This window comes from Kogia breviceps, chromosome 3 (genome assembly GCF_026419965.1).
Source record: "Kogia breviceps isolate mKogBre1 chromosome 3, mKogBre1 haplotype 1, whole genome shotgun sequence".
In the NCBI taxonomy this organism is placed as follows: Eukaryota; Metazoa; Chordata; class Mammalia; order Artiodactyla; family Physeteridae; genus Kogia; species Kogia breviceps.
The window spans coordinates 91,829,906-91,853,796 of NC_081312.1; the positions used below are offsets into that span (position 1 = coordinate 91,829,906).

A 23,891-nucleotide genomic window follows, 5' to 3' on the forward strand; every position below is an offset into this window, starting at 1 on the left:
ATGTAACTAGTATTTTGAATATGCTTGTCATTTGAAGGAATATAACTGGGAAATACTTCTGTAAGGTGAAGAATTTGTTTGTAGTCAAAAATCTGTCCTCATGGGCTTCCCTGGTGGCGCAGTGGTTGAGAGTCCGCCTGCCGATGCAGGGGTCACGGGTTCGTGCCCTGGTCCGGGAGGATCCCACATGCCGCGGAGCGGCTGGGCCCGTGAGCCATGGCCGCTGGGCCTGCGCGTCCGGAGCCTGTGCTCCGCAACGGGAGAGGCCACGGCAGTGAGAGGCCCGCATACCACAAAAAAAAAAAAAAAAAAAAAAAAAAAAAAAAAAAAAAAAAAATCTGTCCTCATATTTCCTTGTAAGTCTGCATAGTAACCATCATTTGATCAGAGAGGGTCATCCTTATCATTATTTTCATCTACATCATTCTCAAAAACACAAAGCCTTAAAATCTTGAAGGTTGCAATAAATTAATAAAATGAAATAAAATGAAAAAACCAAGCCTGACTTAGAAACATTTAAATTATTAATGTCGAGTGAAGATGGCTACATCAAACCTAGACAAACCATAAAAGAAAATGGGTCAGCTTTAAAGGATACGAGATTATTTCTAAAAAGTACTTTAAGCCACTAGCAAGTATAAGTGTGCTTTCCAGAAATTTTCTGTGGTCCCAGTTCCTGCCCCTCTGGTCAGACTAATAGTCTCAGCAAAGAGGCAGAACAAGTTTTACTCCAGCCTGGTCCAGTGTAAATGGCTGGAGAGGGGAGTGCAGACCACGAATTCTCTGTGGAGACATGGGTGGCACCTCCCCTGTGCAGAAGGGGGGAGAAACAGAACTTCCTGCTTCCTAATTTGCTTTGCCTTAAAGACACTAATACTTCATATACCCCAGGATTAACACTGGGGCGTGGAAACCAAAGGCCATTAAGAATGGGAAGAGATGTTCAAAACTGGCTTATATCCCAGCTTTAAATGAATTTGGTGGTCAAAACCCAGTATAAACACTTGACCAAAATTTGTATGTACAATTTGCAGTGTGGGCCATCTTTCAGAGCAAAACTGGGACCCACAGCTGCCAACAGCAAGCTCTTAATGGGCTTATGTCTATTATTTTGCAAATTATCTATGATATTATTTTACTGCCCGGCTGGCTGACTTATATGATAAATCAGTGGGTCGGAGACTCTTGAACAAAATGGTGAATGGTGGGACTGGAAGAATTACCAGCCACATTTGGGCTGCTGGCAGCTCCTGATTTATAAATGGCACCTGCATATACAATAATCATTTTACAATTTTTTTTTTTTTTTTTTTTTTGCAGGAGAACTTTTGTTAAGAACACACGCATTTACACAACTTATAATTGTAAAGAAAACCAGTGGGAAGAGTTGTGAATAGCAGGAACCATTCAGGGGAATTGACCCTTGGGCAGCCTGAAGTTTTCCATGTCATCAGACAGTAGTGCCGAAGGAAGTGGAAAGGAAATCATCTGGTGCTGGATCGCTTTGCATAGAGGGTAAGGGGTGCCTTTAAAGTAATCTGAAGATCTATGGGAGCTGAGGGAGAAGCATGGTAAGACTTAGAGGAGGTAAATGAAGGTTGGAGAAACCTTAGACACCTTCATCTATTTTAAATCTGCCCTGACCAAGACATCTGACAGAAAAGGAGTAAGAAACTTTCTTCCTTTCTCCACTTCTGAATCACTTGGCCTTACTCTCAGAACCCAGAAATCACATCACATCAAAACAAATATACGATGGATTAAATATCAATAGGTGTTTGCAGGTCATCCTAGCCTGTCAGCAGGTCTCCCCTAACCAATCATTAACATTGTTGGGGCCAACCAGGAGCTAGGAGCTGTGAGGCCCAAGCTAGGTACCAGACATCTCTAAGACTCCTGGGAATTGATGAGACAGAACACACTAATATGAAAAGACAGCCTTACACAAAGTATTATAAAGCGCCAAACGAAGATCACAAAACCAAAAATAAAATGCAATAATTCTACCAGTGCTTACACGACAAAGGCAGTGTTAAAACTGGTGAGATCTGAGAGTCGCAGAATGCGGTAACAGAAGGTAACAGTTTGAATATCATGGTTAAAAGAGATGTATAAGGAAGATACCACATACCACTATCTACACATGGGGTTTCCTATTGGTTAGATTCACTAATTCCAAATAACCAACTTGCCAACAAACCTTGGATTTGTTTAAAAGTTGGAGACTATACATATTTTCTTGCCACTGGGGATAATTTTGGGGGTCTCTGTGGTTTATCATGGCAGGAAACATCAGCAGTAGGGAAAGCAGAAATGTCATTGGGATCACTTTATGCAAGTTGCTAATTATGGGTATCATAAAGTTCCAAGGAAGGAGGAATAGTGCTTGCCTAGGGGTATGGCAAGCAAACATTTACTGCATCCAATGGTCATTGGGAGGAAGCAATGGGCGGAGTCTGGACTGTAGACTCAGCCCAAGTTGGAATCCCAGCTCCCTCACTTATTAACTGCTTAAACAACTGGAGCAAATTATTTATCTAAACCTCCCAACCTCAGCTTCTTCCCATCTACAGTACTGTTTTGAATCTTAAGTCAGATAATTTCCATAAAATACCTCACACCGAGGAGGTGACCCAGGAATCTTAGTTCCTTTCTTTTGTAAAAAGTTAGCGTGGATATATTAGGTAAAAAGGAAGGAACTTTAAAAATGTCAACTTTCTGATATGTAAATGTGTTAAAAGGATTAATCATTTTAATGCTGTTTGGGGCTCTCTTTGAAGGTTAAAAAAAAAAATCTACCTATTATCTGGCCAGGAAAGGACTTCTGCTAGGCATATCCACTAGAGGTCATGTGTTAATTGGGACAGTTTGGGGGAGAAAAAGGAGCTACATGAACTGCACTTGCCATCCTTCCACTGCAGTTCCAAGATCTATGGATAGATTCTGGAAAATCAGGCAATCCGGGCACCACTGACCATTGCTTCTAAGGAAAAGTCCAGATATGTTTCCCTCATGAGTTGTACTTATTCAAGTGTCAATGGAGAGACTGCCCTCAGCTTTTATTATGTGTGACTAACTAAAAAGGAATTCAGAATTTCAAGTGCAATTCTGTTTTGGTCTGAAATTCATGGCCTGTGGTGAGGATGTGAAGCTGTGTGTCTTTGAAACTAAGGGCCTGAAACAAACATCGAAAGATAGCCTTCACTTTCCTCCGAGGCCTTCTGCCATAGGCTCCCCAGCTTGGCCCTATTAATAAGCAATTAGTTATTCTGATAGTCAACACATGCTTACTGAGTGCCTACTACATGCAAGGAATTGTGCTGAGAACCACCAGGAATGTAAGAATAGCAAGTAGTGTTCTCTAAGGAGAATTACAACTTCATTAGGGAGATAAAAACATACAGAAACACAGAATTTCCCTATAAAACCATTTCTAATAAGATATCCTTAGGTTTGGGGGTGGGGGGAAACTGCTTTCAGGTAAGCTGATCTGGGAGACCTTCAAAGATAGAGAACCTGAGTAGGAGTGTGAAAGGAGGCTTGCATTGGGGAATGTGTTCTGAGTGGTGCAACATGAATGAAGCAATTGCTGTGAATGGCCTGTTTGGGGGTGAGAAGCAGTGACTGTGCTGAGAAGTCAGCAAGGTTGGGAGGGGTCACAGAGTGAAGCTCCTTCTCTATCGGGCTGTCCATTTTTGAACTTGAACTTTATTCTAGAATACTGGACTTTGAAGGAACTCTTAGCAACCATTAAATCCAGCAATTGTCAGATCTATATTTTTGAACAACAGAACCTCTTATTTAATTGATATTTTGTAATAGCAAAATATGGATAGCCTAACACCCACCCATATGGAAGCCTAACACCCACCCAGATAAAAGCAAAATTGCCTGGTGTGTGTGTATGAAGGGGGAGGGGAAGGCAGGAACCCTTTCCACTCAGCCTCTCCCTTTGCCCTGTCCCCCTCTCCAACCCTAGCAGCCCTAGAGGGCTTTCCAGCACCTGAAGATTCCATGGGATATAGACTGAAAACCACTAATTTCCAAATCCTAATGGAAAACTACCAGAGGTTTTTGAGCAAGAGAGTTATTTAATCAAAGCACCATTTTAGGAAGATAAATCTGACAAGATGGATTGTAGGGAAGCCAGGAAACAGGGAGAGCAATTAAAAGATTATTGCAAAATTTCAGATCTAAATTAACATAGGTCCTGGGAAATGACTGAAGGTGGGGGTAAAGAGAGAGAAGAGTCAAAGATGGCTTCAAGATCTGACGGTCACATAACTGCAAAGTTAATTTTAGACTGAGTTTATCTGTCGGGTCTCCTGGATCATGTCTTTATGGGAGGCAAAAATCCCAAAACAAGACCACAGTTGCCTCTGTTCTTCAAGAGGGTGGTCAACTATTTAACAGACTTCCATAAAAGCACATTTTACCTCAAGTGAGAAATTATATGTCTCCCTTAACGAATTTTGTCTCCCTTAGAATGATGTCTATTATGGAACTGATTTACATAAACTGTGCATGCTGTTTATAATTACACCTACCTATGCATCTGGTACCATCGGGAGAGGTGTAAAAACCAGGGGGACATTTGCAAAAGTAACTGCTGACTGTGTTTGTACATTCGCCCCCATCACAGATTCCAGGAATAGTGCTGCATTCATCAATATCTAGAATGAAAAGAATAGTTTCAGTATTTGTAGAACACAGTATAAAACCGTTCATCATTATAAGAATTCAGAGGTAACACTCGTCAAATCATGTTGCCAGAAACAGCGATCTTTAGAGAATAAAAGCTGCCCATAAAATAGTTAATTCAAAGAATGGGTGTTTCTTCTCTCAAGACAGGTTTACACAAGGAATTTACCAAATTTGAAAGATTAGAGCAAAATGAAAGAAATTCTGCCTTTAAAATCTAAAACTGTACTGTTGTTTCAAGTCCCTGCAGCATGCTAATATTCCAAATATTTTGTTTAAAATTTTGTTTTCCCTTTTCTCTTTGTGTTTTGCGCATTGAGTTAAGCTCCCTTTCTATCCACTGTATATTCTGCATCACTTCCTGCATTTGTTTTCGATCTGATTTTCCACAGATACTGAAATCCTACAGAGGAGACCATGTGGTCTGACTGCTGACCAAGACAGGGCTAACTTGGTATTCTCAGGGGCTCCCAAACTGCCACTACAATGGTTTTCTCTGGGTTCAGACAGTGAATTGTGGTGGACGCTGAGATGCTTCATCCAAATCTCCCGTCAGGAAATGACCTGTTGTCCCAGATCTGGGAGTGCTGTCAGGAGATGGCCTCCAGCTCTCAGCCCCTTCAGGGACCACTTGAGCAGCCTGAGCAGCCTCACCCAGGGTTACAACCTTCCCAGGCGCCCACATCCACCGACTGATTGTGGAGGGAGGAAGGATAATGGTCTGGTCATCTCGCCCCAAAGGGCACAACTCTGCAAAACACTCCAATTCCCCAATTCCCTGTGGGGTCAGCTGAGGTCAGAGTTGTGGTTGGTCCTCAGGGCCTGAGACCACTGGGTCTCCTTAAGGAAGCAGTCAAAGTCACTTAGACAAATCAGACCATTTCCTTCAAGGAGAGCTTTTCAAGAGCCACAATCAGACACTGGCAGTTGTCAACAGATGTGGCACCAGTGTGGGGAGAGAAGAAACTGAGAATGTCCTGCTTAGGTTAAAAGTGAACTCAGGGCCCAAGGTATCTATGTGGCCTCTTCCCTAAGACAAGTGGGGCTTTCTGCAATGACCTAGGGAGAGGGACAGTCTGACCCAAGCCACCTAGAACCATTGCAATGGCCAGACTGCCAGTGTGGGTAGTTTAAAAATAAGAACTTTGGGCTTCCCTGGTGGCGCAGTGTTTGAGAGTCCGCCTGCCGATGCAGGGGATGTGGGTTCGTGCCCCGGTCCGGGAAGATCCCACATGCCGCAGAGCGGCTGGGCCCATGAGCCACGGCCGCTGAGCCTGCGCGTCCGGAGCCTGTGCTCTGCAACGGGAGAGGCTGCAGCGGTGAGAGGCCCACGTACCGCAAAAAAAAAAAAAAAAGAACATTTCTTCTCTAGTTAAAGTACTGCTCTTCACTGGTAAAACAAAATAGAGTTCTAAGTGGACCAAAATAGAGTTCAAGTGTCTTAGTCAAAAAGACAGCAGTGACACTGTTTCCATACAGTTTAACCTTTTTAAAAGCAAAACCCCCATTCTTCTAGGCTAGGCTAGAGGCTAAAACAAGCAATATGTCACTGCTTATGTTAGGGTCAGTGCTAACCCAGACTGTCCTTGTGAAGTTGTGTAAGGGAAAGGTGCATATTCTACTACGACAAATATAAACGTCACTGTGGAGTCAGTGAAAGTCAGGCAGAGAAACAGCCAAGTACAGAGGCTAAGGGTCTAGAACTTAATCTAACCATACTCTCAAGGCTCATTTTAAGGCAGTTCTTTAACATCGATCCTTCTGTATTTACCATCCACACTACTACCTAAAACCAACAAAAAGCCAAACAGGTATATCAAAGAGCCTAGAGGATCTGACAACCTCATCTAACGAGAGAGGAGGTTATAACCATAACACAAAGGTATTAACACAAATGCACCTTTCTCAAAATGTCCCTAAAAGTTAATGTCTAAGTCACATGATGCCTATCAAAAATCATGTGAGCAGATACAGTCTACTGAAAGAAACATTTTTCTACTTGTTTGTATAAATGACTACTGTCATCCTTTTTTTTTTTTTTTTTTTTTTCTTTTTTGCGGTATGCAGGCTTCTCACTGTCGTGACCTCTCCCATTGCGGAGCACAGGCTCCACACGCGAAGGCTCAGCGGCCATGGCTCACGGGCCCAGCCACTCCGCGGCATGTGGGATCTTCCCGGACCGGGGCACGAACCCGTGTCCCCTGCATCGGCAGGAGGACTCTCAACCACTGCGCCACCAGGGAAGCCCTTGCTGTCATCCTTCTTAAGGACACTTAGTAGACATCAATATCCAAAGAGGTTATTTAAGTCACAGGATATATCAGAAAAAAAAGTTATTTAAAAACAAGAATCTGGGACTTCCCTGGTGGCGCAGTGGTTAAGAATCCGCCTGCCAATGCAGGGGACACGGGGTTGGTGCTCTGGTCCGGGAAGATCCCACATGCCGCGGAGCAACTAAGCCCGTGAGCCACAACTACGGAAGCCCACGCACCTAGAGCCCGTGCTCTGCAACAAGAGAAGCCACCACAATGAGAAGCACACACACACCGCCACGAAGAGTAGCCCCTGCTTGCTGCAACTAGAGAAAGCCCGCGCGTAAAAACAGACCCAACACAGCCAAAAATAAATAAATTAATTAAAAAAAAGTAAAAATAAAAACAAGGATTAACTGTGGCAGGGTTAGGAAACATCTTCTTTCACATGCTGGCTACATTAGATTTGGACCCTTTACTGAGGATAAGAAGAAGAATTAATATGTACTGAGTGCCAGGCATTGTTTAAATGCTTTATGTGTGTCAACTCATCTAACCCTCACACTGTAGGTATGATCGTAGAACCTGATTTCTATAATTCTGGTGCCTAGGTACAGCTCTTGCATTCCACTGAGGCCTTCAGAAAACTGGCACATGTAAAACCTGAAACAAGAGCAAAGAGGTTCATGTATAAAGTGATGTTAAACCCAAGTCTTCAACTGCCACAGGCTGGGCAGGAGGAAGGGGCAGGGTTTCCACTTAGGATGCACACCTTCAAAGGTCAGCAGGTCAGGAAACACAACGTAGAGTGTACGTCCCTACTTGTCACACAGATAAAGCTAAAAGTACAAGGCCAAATTGTTCAATTTGAAGGAACTTATTAAATGGCCCCTTCAACGTCCTCTCCTCAGTGACACACCCTTTCCCTTTCTATGTCTAGGGCCTTTCCAGTTTCCTGAACCACCCTGCTTCTCAGTCCCATCACTTCCTAGCAAGGGAAGCGAGTTCTGATTTCACGAGCAGGCCATGGTGGGAGTCCCTGACGATAAAGGTCTGGAATAAAGCATTTCAATCACAAAGTCACTTACACTCTGAAACTCATTCATACTAATCTATTATTTTTCCAGGCTCTTAGCACACTGTGTTTATCACCTTTTAACAGAATGTCAGGGATCCTACACTGCAGAGAATTTGAGATCAGTGGATTTCTCAGCGTTTCTGTAAGTCAGTCTGTATCAAATGCCAGCTGTGAAAGTAAATCCGTTTGAGGAGCCTGGTGGGGAGTAGAACTTGGCTGGGAAGAGCTACTTTCGTGCTCTGAACACTTCCCCCTGTTTCCGTGGGGCAGGACAGAGCTGCTGGAAGTAGCTATGCCCATGGTCTCACTGGCTTCTTGCTGTGGACCTAAGAAGATACACAAATGGTAGGTCCCTTCCCTCCTGATTTGCTGCCCTGTCCTTTGTTCTTCTTCTTCCTTCTTGTCCCTCTGTCTCATCTGCTCTCTCCAGGCATTCTTCCCATCCCTTGGCCTCTTCCCTAACCTGGGGCTCCTCTAGCAGGAGGGGAGGAAGGACTGTAGAGGGCACATAGGATACAGCTGGGTCCCAGTTCTGGGACGGGCATCCCTGGGACACCCAGCTCTCCAGGAGCTCCATCCAAGATCATGGATGTTGACATGACTGAGAGATGGGGGAAACCACTTAACCTGACTGTCTAGATCACTAACAAAGTGAGAAAAAAATCAACTAAAAATTGTGGCAGCTGTTAAAAAGCAATATGTGATACTAATGATTATAAATGCCACCGAGCCTGTGAGATTATTGTTATTGCTTTATTAGACACCTGAAATCCAATGTAAAATATGTGACTAAAAAACAAACAAGCTGATACTTCAAGTCAGGTCGAAAAAAAAATCAGCCTTGGGCTTCCCTGGTGACGCAGTGGTTGAGAGTCCGCCTGCCGATGCAGGGGACACGGGTTTGTGCCCCGGTCCGGGAAGATCCCACGTGCCGCGAAGCGGCTGGGCCCGTGAGCCATGGAGGCTGAGACTGCGTGTCCGGAGTCCGTGCTCCGCAACGGGAGAGGCCACAACAGCGAGAGGCCCGCATACCGCAAAAAAAAAAAACAAAAACAAAAACCAACCAAGCAACCAAACAAACAAAAAAAACACATCAGCCTTATTACCAGTTTATAGTCACACCACGCATGCCAGTTTGCATGGTTTCTTATTCATGTAGCCCCAGCTGTCTGATCCCAACTGAGAAACAGGGAGAAATGTGGAGATGGAGGCCTGATTGCAGAACTGGAAAGAACTCCCAGATATCGTCGTGTTCAATATCCTCATTTGAAAGTTGATGTAACTCAGAGCTGGTAACTGACTTGTCCAAGATCACACAGAGGATGAGGGACATTGCCAGGATTTGGCCCAGGTCTACCTGATTCCCAGGGCTTTTGTGCCTATACCACAGAGATTCTGTTCAGCAGTTGGATAGGAGGAGCCAGTGACCTTGAACAGTGAATCAGGGCCTGCACCAAACTGCAGAGGATGGAGCCCCAAGATAGCAATGGGTTAAGTAGCCCCAGGAATTCTCCTTGGTGTCTGGCAGGATAAGAGTCCCTGATAGCAAGTAGCCATCAGATAAATAGGCCATTATTTTAGAAAAGGGAAGTCTTAAGGTTTTCTGGCTTTCATAGTAGGGAGAGATTAGATTTAAGAGTTACATTTTTTAAAAGTCCTTTGCATCACACAGTGTTGTAACTGCTAAAGGCTGGGCTGGTGATAATCTAAATCCCAAAATATTAGTGGTTAATTAGGAATCCAAGGGACTTCTTCCAGAAATAAAACTTAATCCTTTAATTACACGTTTTATTTCTTAATTTCCTCCCACAGTAACCTATGCAAATATGGACTTGGTTTCCAAGAAGAAAAGGCTTGTGTGTTCTTCCAGGGGGCACACTCCAGAGTCACTGGGAAAATCAACAACGAAGGTGGGCATGACCTCTGCTTCCCTTTTTCTCAAGTCACAGCTATAAATCTCAATCTTTTTCTTCTTAAATTTACGAAAATTTAATAATTTTTATTTAATTGCTTCAGCTCGCTAATTTACATTTCAAAGGTACCTAAATTGCATGTGTTGATATAAAACTAGGTACATGATACTTTCAAAAAGTTTTGAGAAAAGGGGGATTTTTTAAAAAATCAATTAATTATTTAATTTTGGTTGCATTGGGTCTTTGTTGCTGTGCGTGGGCTTTCTCTAGTTGCAGCGAGCTGGGGCTACTCTTCGTTGCGGTGCGTGGGCTTCTCATTGCAGTGGCTTCTCTTGTTGCAGAGCACAGGCTCTAGGTGTGTGGGCTTCAGTAGTTGTGGCTCGCGGGCTCTAGAGTGCAGGCTCAGTAGTTGTGGCACACGGGCTTAGTTGCTCCACGGCATGTGGGATCTTCCCGGACCAGGGTTCGAACCTGTATCCCCTGCATTAGCAGGCAGATTCTTAACCACTGCGCCACCAGGGAAGCCCCCGGGAAGCCCCCAAAAGGAGGATATTTTAAGAAGTAAGGGAGAATTCTGCAAAAGGAAGATCTCACACAAAGCTGCTTTCACCATCACTGACGACGTGAAGGTAAGCATCTTGTAAATTGGCTGAAACCAATTTTTGATTGAATTTTAAAAAATTATTCTGGGCTTCCAGGTACCCAGTTCCTTCCTCTCTAAGTCAAGAGGAAGATACATTTAAAAAGCCATTCAATGAATTGGGAGATTGGGATTGACATATATACACTGCTATGTATAAAACAGACAACTAATAAGAACCTACTGTATAGCACAGGGAACTCTACTCAAGGCTCTGTGGTGACCTAAATAGGAAGGAAATCTTAAAAAGAGGGGATATATGTATACGTATAGCTGATTCACTTTGCTGTACAGCAGAAACTAACACAACACTATAAAGCAACTATACTCTAATAAAAATTTCAAAAAAATTGTAAATCACCAAACAAAATAAAATAGTCTATTTCAAATTTAAAAAAAAAATCCACTCAAAGTAATGGCAAGGGTGCCAGAACCACTTTCACAAAGGCACAGAACCCCACCGTGGCCTGACCATCTTCCTAGCGCATATATGGGCTCTTGATCTGCTCTGTGGTGGGGGTCAGATTTCCTGGAATTCCTTCTATTGACTGCCTGGAGATCACCCCAGGCCCAAAGTCATGCCATTCCCATGGTGGGGTGGTGGAATTGGAGAAGAGCCAGGAAGTCAAAGGAGGGGACTCACTCACCAAGCATTCTCAGAGGACTTTACGACTGCTTTCCTACCAGAGTAAGGCAGGGCAACAATGCCCAAACCAGTCTCCAGGCCAGAATAAATGCAGTACTAACAAGACATTCTCTTCCAATATCAATTTTGCATAGAGAAATTAAAGGGAAGGGGAAAAACCTATCATTTGAATTTAATATAACAGGAGATGGGAAAGAGAAAATTTTTTAAAAAAGGTCTAGCCAAAAGTATCCTGTTTTTATCTTGCTATTGACTTCAATATGTAGCCAGAAAAAAAAAAAATTTGTGGAAAAGGATTAAGTAATTTTCAGCCTGAATTTCTGGTCCATTGGTCACACTACTATAATAGGTTTCTTAGCACTAATAAAAGGATTTTGAATCACTTTTCTTTCAGTCTGAGAATTAATTCTGTGCATCTTCTATCTAGTTCACAGCGAGAGAAGGTGAGCAATCCTGACTGATGTTAATTGACTGGTCTGAGTGAAAGAAAGTGTCACAGGAAAACAGCTCTAGTTGAAACTGGAAGCTTTCATAATTCCAGAAAACAAAACACAGACAGGACAAGCCATAGGAAGCATATGGCCCTAAATCTGGAAGCTGATTACATCTCTTGAAACTGAATATAGTAAGCTGAGAAAGCCTAAAAATGACACATTGTTGATGTGGATTTTACATGCAATAAACCTTAAGAGCGGGCTTCCCTGGTGGCGCAGTGGTTGAGAGTCCGCCTGCTGATGCAGGGGACACGGGTTCGTGCCCCAGTCCGGGAAGATCCCACATGCCACGGAGCGGCTGGGCCAGTGAGCCATGGCCGCTGAGCCTGCGTGTCCGGAGCCTGTGCCCCGCAATAGGAGAGGCCACAACAGTGAGAGGCCCGTGAACAGCAAAAAAAAAAAAAAAAAAAAAAAAAAAAGGAAACAAATATGGTTACCAAGGGGGAAGGGGGGAGGGATAAATTGGGAGATTGGGATTGACATATACGTACTACTATATATAAAATAGATAACTAATAGGGACCTACTGTACAGCACAGGGAACTCTACTCAATACTCTGTAATGACCTATATGGGAAAAGAATCTAAAAAAGAGTGGATATATGTATAACTGAATCACTTTGCTGTACAGCAGAAACTAACACAATATTGTAAATCAACTATACTCCAATAAAAATTAATTTTAAAAAAAGAAGTAAATTTTAGCACTGTTTGATGACCTCAGTCAGGGCACTTAACACACCCAAGACAATTCCTTAATATATAACGTAAAAGGGTGAAACCAGGTAAGTTCTTTGCCCTTTCAGTATCAACATTCTCTACTCCTAACTTAATCCACAGTATAACTTCTAAATTACATTGGCCTATAGAGAGTCAACTTTATTGTTCATTGAAACTTAAGAAGCCCTACATCCTTAGAAAGAACTTAAGTATTTTTCACAGCTACCTCAACTGTTTATAACATGTTCAAGAACATATCATTATAAATTATAGGATGATTAATAACTTAAAAACAACTCTAACCCATAAAGATAATTTTAACACAGTTATCCAGTTTCAGGGCAAGTAGATGTTAAACTTCTTAAATGTAATTCAGATTTAAAGCTGCCTGTTGCATGTATGATATACCCTGGAGATCAACAAAGAAGATTAATGATCCAATTCCTGACAAATGACTTAAAATGAAGTATTCCTCAGTGCTAGGGTTTAGTAATATAGATGCAACAGCAATTGCTTTCAACAAAAAATGCTTGCATCTAAATGAAATCTTATATCACCCCAAAGACAATAAGTTGAGAATGAAGGAAAAAGTTTTCTCTGCTAAGCTTGATGAGAGATGTTGTTACATTATTTTCAGACATTACATATATAAGGTATATGAACTCACTAAAGAAAAGAATTCAATGCTGCCTAGTTACTTCCTGGATGTTTCCCTCTCATGAAAACAATATTTATTACACTTGGAAGCCAGGGCTCTTTTTGGCAAATAGCAGAAGTGGTGAATATGAACACATTCTCCGTACACACATTTTTAGAAGCTCAATCTATAAACTAAATGCAAATATATAAATTTACCTCAAGTTATTTTTGTTTGATTAACATTAAAAGGTTTCCATTTGATAGGCAGAAAAGGAAATCCTAAACTTGTACTGGGAGCATAAATATAAGGGTTAATAGATCTCTCCAAAGGGAAAAAAAAAAAATCAAACATACATTTTGACTAGAAAAGCAACAGAAGTTATGTCATTCTGAATGATATGTAATGATCAAATTTAAATTCATGTCTCTAGAATGATACAAAAACATGTATCTTGAACACTTTAACCCAAATATTGGTTCAAAAATATTTCATGTTTTAATATTTAATTTGATTCAGATGGATCTCTTATTCTGGGTCTATAAAAATGGAAAAAGCTGCAGGCTTTTTCTGGTTCAATAGCAGAAAGGCATAGTATTCCTGGTAAGGATATTATATGTACACATTCACAGGAATGACAAAGACAGAAGGATTTAGGAACAATTTGCAAAAAAGCTTGTCACTGATTTGGGTTTTGCCCACCCCTCCACCCCTTAACTGCAAAGCATGATATTTCTTACCTTCACATTTTTGTGACACTTCATTAAATTTGTGTCCAGCAGGGCATTTGCACTCAAAAGACCCAACAGTATTAATGCAATTTCCTCCTTGACAGAGCCCAGGAATGGCCTGGCATTCATCCACATCTGTTAGATTTTAGAAGCAAGGGATGGGGCAGGGGGGTGTGGGAGGAGAGATTCATGTAAAATTCATTGCAGAAGAAAACATGATAGTTTGCCCACAATTATATTATCACATTTATATCTATGAGCTATTTGTCCATCACAATATTTGGAACATGATGAGAGACACTGTTTCTCACAATTACATTATGCGAAATAAATTATTTGAGTAACATAACTTGGTCAATAATGTTCTACTGGAAGTCACAAGTATTCTTTATTTTCCTACCTTCCATCTTCCCTCATGCAAAGGAGAATGTTGGTACTAACTTTTGTGAGTTTTATTATGCATGCTGCGAAGTACAAGGATACTATGGTAAAAAGATTGACAGTAATAACTAGAGGTATTCAAGAAATGCTTAGACTCAAAATGTAACACATTTCTATAATAACACTGTCTTTAAGAGTTGTATGGAGTGATTCAGTTCAAACAGAATTTATTTGAATGAGATCACTCAGACTACATGAGACAGCTAATGCTTTTATACAAATGAGATGGAAAATGTTCACTGTAGATTCTGGAGTATTGTCTTGAACAATAAAAATTAAACAACACAGGAAATTAGGCCAAGAAGTGAGAGGAGAGCAGCCGCCCGGGGGAACTTTTTTAAAGGTAAGTCGGATCCTGTTCCAGCTCAGGTTAACACTTAAGGCTATGCTAAGTCCTAGAGGAGTCTACCTGACCCCTCTACTCTCTGAACTCATCTCATATCCTCTGCCCTCTCTCATTCCTCTCCATCCACAATAGCTTCCTTGACATTCCTCAAATACAACAAGGTCACTCCTGCCTCAGGGTTTTGCAGTGATGGCCCCCTGCCTGGACTGCTCTTTGTAGAAGCTCATGCTTCACGCTGTCCTACCCATCAGATCTCTGCTCCACTGCAGCAGGGGACCCTCCTAATGCCAGTCTAATAGCAACACCCACCTCGCCCTCCATCACTCACTACCCTTCCTTACTCAGCTCATTTTGCCCCATAGGACCAATCACTAGCTGACCTAATAAATATCTGTTTGCTTTGCTTTGTTCTATACATCAAATGTTTTCAATACAAGATTCCAGGGAGCAGGTTCTTTGCCTGTTTTGTTCACTGCTGAATCCCCAGCACCCAGGAAATAACTATGGTCCTACATGGAACCCCAAATATTAACCTTCCAGGAACAAAAGTAATCAGTAATCAGTAATCCAGGTTCATTAGAAAGATGTTTATAAAAGTACCTGTATTCTCTCCATCTCTTCATCCATAACACACAAAATTCTGGTTTAATAAGAAACCCCAGGGAGGCAGTCTAACTTTTCTTCCTCTGGATATTTTTTAGAAATCTGGAAGCCTTTGTGCCCTTTAGTTTTACTCTTTATTGTGTGAAGTGACAGAGCAATTGCCAACTGTAAAATCTCTAATAATCTGTGTTTTTGAAACAAGTTGCCATGCAGGAAAAGGGGTACCAACTTAACAACAAAAAGTATCACTTTTGATACTTTGGTATAAAAGTATCACTTACTGTTTTACATGAAATGTCCTGGCTCACAGATGAACGACAATATATGAGTATAATTAGATTATGTTTTACAGCTGATCTCTATTTTGTCTTACACCAGAATTTTCCATTCTTTATATGTTGAATATGTTTATTAAAATGTTATTTGAAATTAAAATTGAACATAGAAGCAAAACTAGACAGTCTTGTTGATAATGATTTTTGGCCAACAGGAAATATACAGGAGGGCACTTCTCCACTGGTCATACATTCCAAGGCTGAAGACAGATTAATTTCCTTTCTGAACCCATTGCTCACAGCCCCTCACATGTGGCCTAAAGACTAAAAACACCAGCAAGGAGAGAGCACCCCAAGCTGATAACAGACCTTCTCTGAAAAAAACCAACCAAACATGAAGAATTTCATTCTCACAGTGGCAATATAACTGCCACTTTGATGCCATGGGTTTTCACAAATTTTCTTCTTATAAAAAAAATCTTTTTTCCATTGGATGTTGAAGAGTCAGGAAGGAACAGAAAGAAAATGCTGGAAAAGTCCAGGTTGTATGAAATGAATATCAAAGCTAAAGAGAAGCAGCTCTTCCCTCTCCCTCTTCATTTCTTCCCCTGAATTCTCTCAGCACCTCAGCCTCTGACTAGGACTCATGGGTGGCAGTAGAGTACTCAGAATCTGGCTTTCTGGTCACTCTCTGTGAGTTCATGGGTATTAGCTGACTTCAAAACACCATGGCCAAGAATTTTTTCAAAACTCCTTGAGACTTTCCAAGGATGAGAAAAATAAGAAGGCACCAAAGAAAAAGGGGGATAAAACTTACTCTTTATTTTATGAAATTGTACCATTTACCCTTTTGTAACTCTAGGATTTCAAAGTGACTTCTTGCTGCTCCTAACATTCAGAAAGACACATTCAAGGGCATACAAAAGAGCTGCATGTTGTACATAGAAGCCAGGGGCCAGGATCAACCGTGTTTATCAGAAAGGAAATTTATTGAAGTATAATTTAATGGAGATCCACATGGTTAAACTCAAGTTCTGTTTCATTGCATATTATCCTTAGAATTAACATACAGAACAAAATCGAACTAGTATCTATTTGCCTCAGAAAAGCATACCTTGAGTTTTCTCTAACCACTGCAACTTGCTAAAAAAGCACTGAAGATGTCTAAAGGAAACAGATACAGCCTGGGAGTTTTCAGTCCCATCAGTTTAGTGTGGAGCTGCCTCTGTTCACTTCCTCCTATTTCCTGCCAGACATCCAGACAATAAAAGAATTTGTACAGCTGGAAGAACAGGAGTAAAAGCCAAAAACAGAGTAAGGGCTTCCATGGGAGGCAGGAGAAGAAGGAAGCAGGCAACATCTGGGGATATTTAAAACTGTGAAACAAATCCTAATTTATTTCTGACTTGTTAAAAAAAAAAAAAAAAAAAAGAAAGAAAAAAGAAACCCATAATGTAGCATGTAAAATGGAGAGAGGAATAGTTTTCCTCAGGTCAACTAAGTACAGCCCATGAGACAGAGGAACTCCAGCAATTTCAAATGAAGGGGGAAAAAATTAAGAAAAACAACTTACCTTATTCAGAAATTTTGCTTTGTGTTTATACACAGCATTGTTCTAATATACAGCATTGCTCTAAACAGAATCATACCACCCCCCCAGGAAACACGTTTGGGGTCGGAGGGGGGAACCACTGGCAAGGAAAAATCCAGGGGGACCAGCTGCTGTCTCTGGAGCCACGCTCCTAATGCCTAAGTTGGATATCATGCCATCAGCGAAATCGTGAAGTTATGCCTCTGACACTGCTTTTCCATTCTCTCCAACTTCACTGGAGAATGGCTCTCCAGAGCAAATAAGATGAATCCATTAATAACTCCATCGGCCCGGGGTTTACCTTGACAAGCTCCTGTGCGGATATTTGGAATGAAGCCACGGCGACAGGGGTGGGGCTGGGCTGGGCACATCTCACAGGGGTGGCCCCAGGCGCGGCCGACCGTGGCACAGCAGAGTGTTTTTGTACAGACAATCCCGCTGAGCTGTCCCTGGCACATCTGGTTGCTGATCACAGTAAAACACGGGCCTGTCCTGTAATCTGAAAATAAAGAAGGAGAATTCCATGAAAGTCCAGAAAAGCAGGAACTATCATGCAGAAGAACAGCTGGGCCTGTCTTCCTGGACTCCAAGTTGCGAACCGGTCTTCAGGAATAGAACCGCACATCACTGACTCCGTGTGAAGCCTTGGGCAGACCATTCCGCCTCTGAGCCCCATTTACCTCACCTACGAAATGAGGATAAAAACATTAGTTCCTAGGGCTTCGCTTCCCTGGTGGCGCAGTGGTTGAGAGTCCGCCTGCTGATGCAGGCAACACGGGTTCGTGCCCCGGTCCGGGAAGATCCCACATGCCGCGGAGCGGCTGGGCCCGTGAGCCATGGCCGCTGAGCCTGCGCGTCCGGAGCCTGTGCTCCGCAACGGGAGAGGCCACGGCAGTGAGAGGCCTGCGTAGCGCAAAAAAAACCAAAAAAAAACCTCACTAGTTCCTATCCACTTTGAAGACACTGTTGTGAGGATCAGATGAGCTAATGGAAAATACTTTACAATCGTGACATGCTATCCAAACATGACATAATAATATCATTTACACATTCATTCATTTAAGAAACTGTATCAGTGACTATTATGAATCAGCGCCTATGCTTGATATAGGTGCTTCAGTGATTCAAAGATCCCAAATCCCTGCCCTCATAGAGTTTACAGTCTACTATTATTTAGGTTGGAGAAAGCAAAGAATTTCAAAACTTGCAATGAGGCAAGTCATGGCACCTTCTTCTCTGGAGTTTCTTGAAAAAGGGAAATGGTTACTTCTTTCTTTTGGATTGGGTCCACCTAATTTCAAATGCAAAAAACAAGCAAACCGGAAAAAAAAAAACCCAACCCATTCAAAACAAAAAACAAGCAGAAAAGTTAGATATGCAAAAGACATCAGGTATTTAAAGAGTGAGGGCACTGATCTGAAATCACTGTATCCCTTGGGCAAAAGGATCATCTTAAAGTAAACAGGGATAAGCTAAGACCACAGGAGAAGTTCCATTTCCAAGTAGTCTCACCAGTACAAAGTCTGTCTCCTTTTTTTTTTTTTTTTTTGAAAAGGGAGAAAGTCAATCTGAATTCGGCAGCCAGCAAACAGAAAGATTAAGATGTAATGAGGACCAAAGCCAGGCTGTCCCCAGCCTCCCCGTGGGAGAAATCTGGGCCATAATAACCCTTTCTGTTCTACAGCGGCCTTGGCCGATAAGGGAGGCTGGGCCGTGGCAAGACTCGTGGGCTCCTATCCACCACCAGCACCGTGTGCTTCCTCATGTCATTTCTGGAAGTGCACAGATAGAGTGCTTCCTATGAGTCTAGGGATGGACTAAATGACCCCGGTAAGTTCCTTGCACCACTGAATTCTACAGGTTTATGAAAATCACTGGGTGTGCTAATGAAACCACTGGGCTATACTTTCATTTTGATGTTCTTCTTTCTTTCTCCAAGTAGCTCATGAGTCATGATATGCAATTCACTAAGGACAACTCTTTATCACAGTACCCACAAGAGTGAACAGGCTGAACCATGACAACATTTGGGCAAGAGCTGACTCTTGCCAGCTCGCGTCCCTCTATCCTGTGTATTCTCTCTTCCTGCCTCTCTGTTGCATTTACAATCCCATCTGCTCCCCATCACTAAATGTTCTTCCTCACCCTCCCTTCTTCCTTGCTGGAATGAGTCAGCCACCTGTGGTCAATGGCACTGCCCTAATGCCTGTGCTAGAAGATGAGCCTTCCAAGAAATTCCAAAAACAAAGCTTCACCCAGTCAAGCACAGCAAGAGGATTAGGCCCAAATTATGGCAGCACTTGAGAGACGGACACAATGGTCAAAACGTCAAGTCCTCATTTCCACATCTCCCTCTCTCCATGCCAGTGCTTACCAAAGTGTGCTATGATGGGATGCAAGACGACCTTAGAGTGTCTTGTTTTAATAGCCATATATTAATTTTAATTTGAATTATTATTAAAAAGTACAAACCTACCAGACTCATAATTTCAGATATGTTTGCTATGATGAGAATGAATTTTTAAAAACCCTTTTAATTCAATTTAAAGAAAAATATTAAGTAAATACTAGTACAGAATATGCAAATAGGCTAAAAATTGTGTAACCGGTACAGAAACACCACCAGCATTATCTTTCCAGAAAACAAACCTTAGACCTTTGCTCTCCTGGTGTCTCTACATTCTCTGGCCCACCTTTCCAGCCCTATCTCCTGATACTTCTTTAGTTTATTATTGTCTTTTTACTGTGTTTCTGCATTTTTTTTTACGCTGATTGCATTTTACTTTTATATTATCAAATTCTAAGTGTATTTTAATATTCTTCATAATATGCCAGATCTATTCAAAATCTGCTATTGTCTTCCATAGTTACTGTATTCAAACAAGAATACAAAAATTAAATGCTTGAGCTGTTGAGTAAAATCTCTGCCCTCATTTCATTCTGTCAATAAAGAAAAAGTCACTCAGCACCATGGTGGTGTGCAAACAAGTCGCTCCTAAACACAGTAAATGCCTGGACAAAGTCAAATGCTGTAGTCATCATTCTTTCTTTGGCTCAGTTCTTCCAAATAGTACTTAGGGGCATTTATTAAATACTTCTCTGATAGATGGTTTCTTACATATTATAATTTTCTTTAACATCTTTATCGGAGTATAATTGCTTTACAATGATGTGTTAGTTTCTGCTGTATAATAAAGTGAATCAGCTATACATAAACATATATCCCCATATCTCCTCCCTCTTGCGTCTCCCTCCCACCCTCCCTATCCCACCCCTCTCTCTGATTGGAAAATAACTATTACAGACAATTAGGAAAAGGAAGTAACATATAAATAAAAAAATAAAAATCACATGTAATTGCACCTAAAGAAAGCCGGATAACATATCAGTTATATTATCCTACATAATATTACATGTGTGTTTTATTTTTTATCACTAAATGGGAATTACATCAAATATTCAATTTTGAATCCTGCTGTTTTTTTACTTAACATGGCCAAAAGCATTTCCCCATGTAAATACTGTTCTAACACATGGCTTTAATTGCTGCATAATTTTCCATCAAGTTATATCATAAATTATTCAACCATTTAATCTCATGCAACAGCCATCAAGATTTTTATGACTATATATATCTTATATTTGAGACTAGAAAGATCACAGCAACATAATCTTTTATTCAAAAACTAAATAAAACCTTCAATGTTAGGTAACGAGGAAGGAAATTTAGGTTTATTTCCTATTTTCCTCTTGACTTACTGAGACAAATGCAAATACTTTAATCAAATAGACTCTTGTTGGTATGCCATTTTTCAATCTTTAAAAAACATAATGGAACATGAATTTTAGTTTGCAGTTTTCAACACTGCTTGGATTTGTTTTTCCTCTTCATTTTGCCAACATACTCTATGGAATTATCTTACATACGAGGATTGCAAAGATTCCGGGTACATGCAAATAACAGTGTTTTGTGAGTGACACCAGCAAAATCAAGGTCCACTAGAAAACGCTAGGAAAATCTGAGTCAGTCCTATCTAACATTGGTTCATGACTTCAGACGTGGATTCCTCATCGGAAGGTTTGCATCAGAAGAAAAAATAACCCTTAAGACTTTTCCAGGGTCAACAACTTTTGCCCTCATTTCAATATGAAACACATGGAATAGAAACAGCACTTGTTAATTCTGACAATATTCATTAGGCATCTCTAGAGCCCATAGGGATCCATCTTTACTAAATACACTGAATATCTGGTAAATCGTTTGAGTATGTGTAACAGAATCTACGGACTTAACACATTTCCACACTAGATCCTTATCGCTACAGACAAAGAGAAGAACCAGCTCATTTGACCATGCAGCTTAGTAAGTGGACATAAGTGGATTTGTAGAGTCAAATTTTCAACAAAAATGGCTGATTGCAGAGGGAGAGGCATAATGTGGATGAAACAGAATTGGATCTAAAAATGTTTTGGAAGGTAAATGCTGTATTAACGTGGTTTTCAAATGTCATTCCGATTTGGCAGCATGTGCTTTTTGTCCTGTGCTTCGTTTAGATTGCCAAAGTTATGCTGTTTTTAGTCCAATACTCCAACCACAGAAAAAATCTGCCCACACTCCCAATTCCTTACTAATAATCCAATTATTTACAATTATTCCCATAGCACTTACGTGATACTAGGCTAAATTTACATACTCTTTTTCAGACAGTCCCAGCTCTAGACAGGGAATGTGCCTAATTCAATGCTTGGATAATATCTGACTCATTCCCTCAACGTAAATCATTATTCCTCATGCAAATAAAATATCGTATTAAAAACACTTTTTGTTCACAAGTTGCTCTACAATCACTTCCTTATAAGACCTCCATGAACTAGGGCAATAAGCCAAGCCTTTCTGAAATTAAAATGCAATTTTAATTGTTTTTAACTGGCTTACTCGAGTGTGGCTGGTTCATGGGAAATTCTGCATCTACACGTTCCCATTATAAGTGGTTAGGCTCAAGGATTGTTCCCCAGTCCCAACAGATTTGGTCTCAAGGCTTGGGATCTAACCAACGTATATCTGCAGCCTCTGATCCTCAGCTCCTTCCCAGCCCTGCAGCTCAGAATGCTGTGACCTGTGGCATTACTTCACTTTGATTTGCAGTCAGACTTCCCCCTGAAGCAAATGCATCATTCACAGAAAAAGAACTGTAGTACAATGAATTCTTGTCACTCCTACCCAGTCACTAAACCACAAACTGCAGGGAAGGCAAAAGGATATAATTTTGGGCACTAGGCTCCAATTATTTTAAATCCATCTTTTCATAAAAATTACAAACAAAACAATGAGATATCAATTTATCCATGATAGAGAGGGTCACAGCATGCTTCTTCCTTCCAGGTAGTTTAGCCTGGGACACATTAAGCTCCTAATGTGTGGAATTTCAATACAACCTTTTGAGAAAGGAGGTCAGAGAACTTTTGGTCTGAGCAAAATGAAAGCAAAGAATTTCCATGATCGTAATCAGTCTCATAATTGCTGCTGTTTCTTCTTACTCCAATCATTCTTACCCTTAGGACATAACCAAGTCACCTAGGGATGCTTTGCAAATACTGATGCCTGTGCCTCACCCCTGTCTTCCCATATGCCTCCCTCTTGGAATGTGATTCAGTAGATGTGGCATGGTGGCTGGGCATCCATATTTTGTTAAAGCCCCCAAAGTGAGTTTGCAAAGTGTTTGCAAGATAGCTGACTGCTCACCTGAAAGTCTAACCTTAGAAATGTGAGACATACCATAAGCTGGGATCATTGCCACTCAGCATAACTCAGTATCTTTCAACCAGGAGAGACATTCTAATCACAACAAAGTAGTATTCATTTCCATAGTGTTGATTGAGGCACTTTATCATATTCTTTATTAATTATTTTGACCACAAGCTCACTAAACCAAACAACGAATCAAAATTTAAGAAGGCTAAACACCAACTACTCCACTGTCCTAATAGTCAACGGAATTCACATTTCCAAGCTCTCCCTTCCCAGTGTCACAAAGCACATTTACATACATGGCATCACTCCACTACCATGATCTCCCACTTTCAGCTTCCCTGTCCAGTGTGGGAGCTGGTACTTGAGTAAAATTCCAGGGGGATTCTCCAAGCAGGATCCAAAGACATTGATCAAACTTACCATCAGTAACACCAAAAGTTAACTCTTAATTTCCTCCAGAATTGCACTACTGCAGACCACTTTGAAATCTTTCCACACAGCCGCTGATATGATGAAATACACAGTACTAAACATTATCTAAGAAGTTTAGGCCAAAAATAGTCAAACCTTACATCAAGCTTCCTGACCAAGCTTCCAGTCAAGAGGGCATACAGGGATAGAAGAACAAAATAAATAACACCACAAGGAAGCAATCAGAAAACTCAGCCTGTGTGATTTTCAAAGGCAACTGGCCTGAACTTTTCCAAAAGTAAATGAATGACCCTTCATACACAAAAAGGAAGGTAGAGTTATTATTTTAGATTAAAAAGATATAATAACCAAAACTCAGATGGACACTGTTTCAAAAAGAGACAACAGGGTTTCCCTGGTGGCGCAGTGGTTGAGAGTCCGCCTGCTGATGCAGGGGACATGGGTTCGTGCCCCGGTCCGGGAGGATCCTGCATGCCACGGAGCGGCTGGGCTCGTGAGCCATGGCTGCTGAGCCTGAGCGTCCGGAGCTTGTGCTCCACAACAGGAGAGGCCACAACAGTGAGAGGCCCACGTACTGAAAAAAAAAAAAAAAAAAAAAAGAGACAACTGGGGAAATTTTATATGGGCTGGATATTAGAC

General features: G+C 41.3%; 1 protein-coding gene across 2 annotated transcripts in view; it reads right to left on the reverse strand.

Annotated features, from left to right (window-relative positions):
* FBN1 (fibrillin 1) overlaps positions 1–23,891 on the reverse strand; it is a 256,582-nt gene that overhangs the window by 126,423 nt on the left and 106,268 nt on the right. For both annotated transcript variants that reach the window (XM_059058585.2, XM_067029215.1), the window contains exons 7-9: positions 17,370–17,567; positions 13,822–13,947; positions 4,548–4,673 (exon numbers count right to left, since the gene is read on the reverse strand). In XM_059058585.2, coding sequence (XP_058914568.2) covers positions 4,548–4,673; positions 13,822–13,947; positions 17,370–17,567 — 450 coding nt within the window. The remainder of the gene's footprint in view (positions 1–4,547; positions 4,674–13,821; positions 13,948–17,369; positions 17,568–23,891) is intronic.